We start from the raw sequence: 7,669 nt of genomic DNA, 5'->3' as shown, positions 1-7,669 counted from the left end.
GAGAGAGAGAGAGAGAGAGAGAGAGAGAGAGAGAGAGGAATGGAAAAAAGAAGTGGGGAAGAAAAAAAAGGCGCAGGATGTTGAGAACCGTCCGTTTCTCGGTGAAATTTCCAGAAAAATACGAGCTGCTTCCCGAGAAAGAAACGAGTTTCGTGCAGCGTGGCTGAATGGCGCTAACAACGTACGCTTTTAAGCGCTCGGGAACGAACTTCCGCTCGGCGAGAGGGGGACGAACGAGAGCCAGAATGCGTTTTTTCGCGGGATTAAAAATGCTAAATGGTAATTAGTTCCGGGGATAAAAAAAGCATTTACAGGACGTGTGTGTAGAGGAAGCAGAGAACCGCGCGGCGCCATTATTCTAAATGAATGAACAACAGGAAATTGTATATCTAACCTTTTTAAACTTCATCCGACGCTGGAGATAGTCAGCCGTCAGGCTGTTTTTCTCACCGTAATGTCGACTCGTCAGTATTCGCAAGGAAAATCAAAAAGCGCGCGTTCGATCACATTACGGAATAATTATTTCTTCCAAGGTCCTTTGCGTCTTTTCAGATGTATTTTTTAATTTGGCGTTTGTGATTCTACATTGAAAGAAGAGATTAAATGTGACATAACATTTTTAATAGGCTGCAGCAGTCAATTTTTAGTTATCAAAATTGTATATTGACATTACGGATAGGCCATAGAGCACAACAAAAAATTGGCTGCTGCAAATAAAATTTGGCAGCTACAGCCAATTAAAAATACTATACTATATTTTAGTATAGCATCTAAATTGTTGCAGCCAATATTTTCTTTCAGTGTACAATTTAAATTATCGAATCGAGTCTAGATCGACATCAGTCTAGAACATAAAGTGCCTGTAGCTAATACTGAAATATGAGTCTTTAACCATAGATTAAGGAAATAATAAGTTCGAGATAAGTTAATCCTGGATAGATAAGGAGAGAAAGAGAGGTCGACATTCCCCTCAGGCGGTGGACATTTTTCTAGGGGCGAGGGTAACACTGTATGTATGTTGTTCAGTGTATGTATGTACGAGAAGCTGCGGGGGTTGCTTGGCCAATATAGAAGGGGATTCCCAGGGGACTTTTGGAATCGATTCAGAATGGAAATCATTACGGCAGATTTGAATGACTATCTTCGCATTTATCTGCTCCCTTCAGTACTTGCTTTCCTTCTCGTATTACTGCCATCTTCGAGGACACCAAGAACGACATTACGGTTTTATTATCATGCATGCCAGTTCTTTTTCCACTGAGCGATATCAGTCTGTCATCTGCTGATATCAAATGATATGATATCCTATGGTAAACATAAGATATACATGTCTCGATAATGATATCGATATATCGGAATGATCGTTTCCGCTGGCCTTGATTGTTGTCTGATTGTTAGATTATTGAAACTGATAAAATCACATAGTAATATAGTCACGTTATTTTCAAAACTGCAGATATTACAGATATTATAGTTGAAAGATTAGTTTGTACAGTTATTATGTACTTGCAAAAGCAATATGAAGAATTGTCTTTTTGCGATATATATTAATTTCAAAAAATTTTATTTTAATGCATTGAATTTTACAATATTGTGTGAATTGATTATGATCGGAGATTCCAAAGGACTTTTCACTATAAGTCCTTAGTAAGTAATTCCCGTGGGAATTAAGCTACGACGGGGGCCCAAGCATTTTCCTGATGGGACCAGGAGGCAACGGAAGAAAGGCCCCCGAGGGGATCGTACTGACTGGTCGCACCCCCAGGACCCTCTGTTTGATGTCATTGCCTCCGACCACCCTTCGCTTACTTCAGCCATTCACCCTTGAGACGTTCTACGACATAACACCGCCATATCCAATGAACCGCCGAGCGAAGAAAGACAGTGAAACCTCTTTTGGGACCAATACATATATAAATTTAAATCCTAAACACATATGTGAATCTAAACTCAGGATATTGCAATAACTTAAAACTTTAAGACTTAAGTTCTTAATGAGAACGGTGCATTTTGATGCTTTTTTTAATAATTGCAATTGTTTTATATTTATCATAGTATAAACATATGATTTCTTTTATATTAGTCAAATATTCTTGTATATGCAAAAAGATAATGTTCTCGATAGTGACGATAAACAGGTAGCTTTCGAGATAGTTCATGTGATGAAAGTAATTGCTTACAAATTGTCTGTATGTATTGCCGCCATACACTGAATAAACAAAACGCGTAAGCACTCCGTCGTTAAGCAAATAATATTGCATGTCACGTGTAACGCGAAACATGACCTACCTGACCATCGTTGTGTTTAACAGACGGTTATTGTGTACGTGCAATAAATAAAGATAATAGCATCCAATTGTTTTAATTTTATCAGAAATCCTATTGTTTTGAGGTAAAGACTGATTTAATAATTTTCGGAGCAACAGAAGCATTATTGAGATCTCTCTCACATTTATATTAATATGTGTAATAATTAAAAAAAAATTATTAATTTTCTACGTATACAATTTTTATACAATGTAAAAGGAAGAAAAAATTTGTAACCGATCAAATGTAATGATATAGTTTGTAAAAATGTTTTATTTAATATTTACATCTTTACATATTTGCATAAACAAATGACAAAATGTCAGCAAGAATTAATTTTTTGTATTCTCAGATTTTAGAGAAGAATTATGTCTTGATTTTATTTTTATGCACGTCTATAGATCTATCAAATTTAAATAACTGATGTAACAATACAAAAGTCAATTTCTTGCATCTTTCAATTTCATGTATTTTAATACATAGAGAGAAATTACATTCATACGTAAGAGAAGGAAAACATTTTGCTTGATAGAAATGTATTAATTTCAGTAGGCAATCTTCATAACAATTATATCGCACTCTATATAGTTCTGTCAACTATAATGAAAAATTCTGATTCAACAAGCGATACTTTCACAAAACTTAATTGGCGAGGTGTAAGTAAACACTATCTTTATCTCGCGACAGAGCTTAATATGTACGAAGTACATACTTATGTTAATTATTCCTGGTATAAATAAGTTTGCATGTCTCCTTACTATTAAGACTCGTAATAGTCGAATGGCACGTAACGTTCTATGACTCCTTCCTTTGCTCTTACCAAGAACATGTACTTTCCCCTGCCATCGTCTGCGATACCCCCTTTCGCCATGTTGATTCTTACCCCTCTATTTTCCATCTCCGTTTCGACGCCGAATCCCTCTCTGATTTACCTACTGTGATGTATATATACAGCGGTTCGTTTACGTTGCAATTCGGTTATTTCCGCATAAATATTTGACGCCATTCTGGAAGTCGCACCTACACACTGGAACTAAGTGTGTCTGATACCATTACTGTCGTACACCGACATTTAACCGGCCAAGCACGGCGATGCTGTCAACTCGACGAATTCCCTTGGACACTGTATTTCACAATATTTACATTTTATCGCTCGTCGTTGTGAACTCCAACGATTCAGGCTGTTATGCAAACCACGAAATTGCGTAAAAATCGCGCGTACAATCAATGCAATTGTACACGTTTATCCTTCGAAATTTCGCTTCATCAAAGACTTCGATCATTCTGCAAAAAGACATTTGAAATAACTTATTTAGCTCAAAATACTAATTCAATTGTTATCGAAAAATTATGCCATGAAAAATTTAAGTCGTACGTAACGTATTAAATTCTGCCATATAAATTAATGTTTTATCAATAAATAGATAAATAGGATGTTTATGAACTAGTGATACAATCATGAGAGTAAATCTGTATAAAAAAATAATTCGAAACATAGAATTTTGTTTTTATTTTCAAGAAAATCGATAAATTAAATATTCGCACAGATTTAATTGCTAAATTAAACAATACATTAAAAAGTGTTTCAAAGAAATTTACTTTGAAGAGTAGGATCGTATAGTCTACTGCGATCCATTAAATCAAGACATAGTTAAACACTAACTAGCTGTAAGCTGTAACTGGTGAATATTTAAGATTGTCCCTCAAAAACAAAGCCTCATATAAAGAAATATTATTCTACGTTTTTACTTATTTCTTTATGTAAAAATATCTCTTTTTCGATTATACTAGTTCATGAACATTCTGTATATAAAATTTAATTTTGTATGTAAATGCTTTTGATAAAAACGACATTTGGTTGAAAGATGAGTTATTTTCCTGTTTTATAAAGCTATATACGAGAGATCAAAGCGAACCTATCTGTTCGCGCTTTGTTATTCTACGATTAATCCGCGCGAAGGTCCCCATCGGTAAGTGCAGAATACAGGATAACGACGTGTTGTCATTAAATAAAAATCAATCGCGTGGTCGTGAAGGAGGCTTAACGGATTTGCCTGCGCCGCCCATGGCTTAGTACTCCTGCGGGGAAAGTAGCCCCTTCTCAACTCACATCCACATACGAGCTTGCTTAATACGTTACATATTTCCCATCGATGGTTGAATTATCTGTCGAACTGGATTACTCTCACGTCGTCCACGTTCGCGCTAATTAGCTAACTTTTTTGTCAAAATAAAATGTAAAATAAGTCTTTTCATATAGAAAGTAAGAAGCAGATTCGACGCGATATTGTAAGAAATTTAAGCAAATAATTGTGTAAATGGCAATAATTGTTTGTACGACTAATTTATAGTTAGCATATTATTAGTTAGGTACACATATTAGATAAAAATAGAAACAAATAAAAATCTTATGATAAGCTATTTATGGATTATTTTAACAATTTTTTTTGAAAATATTGAATAATATTTTATGAATAATATTTTATGACTTAATATTATTATTATATATTTTTCTGTTATAGGCAATCATGTACGAGGGACAAGACAAAAATCCGGAAATGTGTCGTGTTCTGTTAACGCATGAAGTCATGTGCAGGTATGTGTTTTTCATATACAAATCATAGATGCCTTTCTATTTGAAGTTCTACATATGATATATAATATATATCATATGTAGAAGTGGGAAGATATCAATGATCTTATATTGTTATCTGCATAATTACTTCTGACAATAAGTTAATTTAAGAGTAAATTTTTTTACTAATATTTATTATTACACCTAATGTAAAACTATTTTATATACGTCGACTTACGTTATTTGCACTTAGAAAAGTGCCCCTCCTCCGCGTATGCCACCCTTGTGGCATAAACGTAACGAGGCATACAGAGATGTAGTTTTTCGGGGGTAGCTGACTCATTGTGACCCATGGGACTTCGGAGCGTACTACCACTAGTTTCCCGAATCCCATGGGGTCTCGATATTTTTTAGACCGATTTAAAACTTCTGACACTATGCGACAGCATCTATTCGTATCTTTTTTTAAGAATAAATTTCGCTGCAGGAATACGTATAAGATGAAATGTATTGTCGATTTACAGCCGATGCTGCGATAAGAAGAGCTGCGGTAACAGGAACGAAACGCCCAGCGATCCTGTCATTATCGATCGGTGAGTGGAATCTATCATTATCTAATTTTCGCGGAACGAATGTGTTGATATCACGACAGCTATGATCTGCTTAAACGCGCGAACTTATCTCGCATACGTTACGTAAAAGTTACGAGCGCGTTATATGACATCGAGACGCACATAACGGAATCTCGACTTGACGGCGAATGTAATGACAAGAGGCATCGATTTCGTAGAAACCGCCTCTCGTATCAGCTGGTTGTCCGTGCTATCGTCGTTTTCAATGATCTATGAAATAAAGGTCCAGATAAGTCCTCCTCGAAGAACCAACGTATGAGATAGAGCTCCGTCTATCGTCGCGACCTAACTCTTAGAACATTTAGGCTTGCAAAATACGTTTCCTACGAGGTGCGACGGGATAGCCGGGATAGAAGAGTACTCGAATACTCGGGCGTACTTATACGCCTTCCACCTGCATGGTGCTGCTCGTCCATGGTAACATAGACTTCCCTTATACACCTACTCACTCACTCCCTCTTCTTCTCGCGTACACGCTCGGTCTCTATCTCTTGGCGTGGCTAACACGGGGGGCAGGGTGAGCCTGGTATCTGAATAGGCTATAGAGTATCCTGAGATAGGAACGGCAGGAAGGAAGAGGTTTCCCGCGGGACCCAGGCCGAGATAGTCTTCAGGAGGACATCTTGTGCTCAGAGGTGCTCAACCCTCGGGTTTCGATACGCTGGCGGCTTCGAGCTTTCATCCGTATTCGAAGGGATATGTGTTACGCGACGGTGACAGGCAAAGCCCGATAGGCTCGCATGTAACTATTTTTCTGCGCCTTCGAATCTCTCGACGTCTGCACCTGTTGGTTTAACCCCGACATCATGTGACAGTCGTGTTTTATTTGCCAATGTTTGAAACTGGTTTAATGGCAAAATGGGTCAAACAGTAATTCTAAACATGGATTGTAAAAAGATATTTTAACTTAATATCTTGGCAAGTTTTAAAATATGTTACAAATAAAATAAATTTTGAAAATCTCGAGATAAAGTAAATTAGCAATATTAATAATGTTCTCGTAATATCAATATTGGATGATATTGACGCAGACCACGATACAATACATATTATCATAGTTGAAAGAATAATAACTACCTTTCCGTAAAGATTATGCAATCTCGTAGGTTGGGCTGATCGGTGAGACGATAGAAGAATTAATCTCGAAAATGCTCGTTCGGCACACGGCACGCACGCACTCGAATAATGTCGTAACAACGGCGTTGTAACGTGAATGCAACCACAATGCGGTCGCGTGTCGTGATGAACGCCACCCTCGAGTTCGTTCCGTAGACACGATGGATCGTAACAAGAGTAAAATAAATGGGCAACTTCCGCAAAATTACAGGATTAAATCTTCATTATGATCTTCTTTAACATTTACTAATCAGAATAATCTTGCTGTATGCAACCTCAATGTTGATCACAATTATTTATGACAATTATTCACACATTAATCATACACTAATGTATAATTATGCAAGTGCATTAATTTAATTGCTAAATTTAGCTACATTAGATATTGCATAATTCGAAACACGGTTCGAAATATTATGTTTTTTTCGTTTGTTACTAATTTGTTTATTACCAAAGTGCGTATAATTTTTTTCTATGACTAATTTTTGTTTTTATATTCTTGCAAATGAATATAAACGCATAAATACAAGAAAAAAGTTTGTATGACAAAGTTTTGTGTGACAAAGTTTTCTGTTTATCAAATCATTACTCAGTAAACTAATGTTATCTGTTTGACATAAAAAATGACGGCAAATAATGTCAGTTTCCTATCTGGGCAATATATAATATATGTAAGTATATTTAAAAAAAAAATGGAACAATTAAGTTACATCTTATTAAATATAAAAAAAGACCTCTATACTGAAAACTACTTTATTGATTGCCTACATAAGAAAGATCCATGGAAAGATGCATAACCATTGTTAATACGTTCCCGAAGTGCCTTAAAACTTGTATCAAAACTAAATGGTGGGTGTTTTGAGTGCTAATAATTACTTTTAACATTTAAAATATAACTATAACAGTTCAGAGTTTATTTTGTGTAAATATATATTACTAACAATTTACTAAACACAAAACTTTAAACTTTTTATCACCCTGTATATATTCATAAAATACTTCTCGATATATAGGTCCATATATATGTACATATATATAT

At 35.6% G+C, this 7,669-nt stretch overlaps 1 protein-coding gene across 1 annotated transcript in view; it reads left to right on the top strand.

Moving 5' to 3' along the window:
- The window catches only part of LOC105625859 (transcription factor collier), a 92,533-nt gene that overhangs the window by 29,043 nt on the left and 55,821 nt on the right, over positions 1 to 7,669 (top strand). Inside the window, exons 5-6 of the mRNA XM_012207173.1 lie at positions 4,830 to 4,903; positions 5,407 to 5,475. Of these exons, the coding sequence (XP_012062563.1) occupies positions 4,830 to 4,903; positions 5,407 to 5,475 (143 nt within the window). The remainder of the gene's footprint in view (positions 1 to 4,829; positions 4,904 to 5,406; positions 5,476 to 7,669) is intronic.

The sequence above is a fragment of the Atta cephalotes genome (assembly GCF_000143395.1).
Source record: "Atta cephalotes unplaced genomic scaffold scaffold00001, whole genome shotgun sequence".
Lineage (NCBI taxonomy): Eukaryota > Metazoa > Arthropoda > Insecta > Hymenoptera > Formicidae > Atta > Atta cephalotes.
The sequence above is the reverse complement of the archived record's forward strand: the minus strand, read 5'-3'. Positions and strand labels throughout refer to the sequence as shown.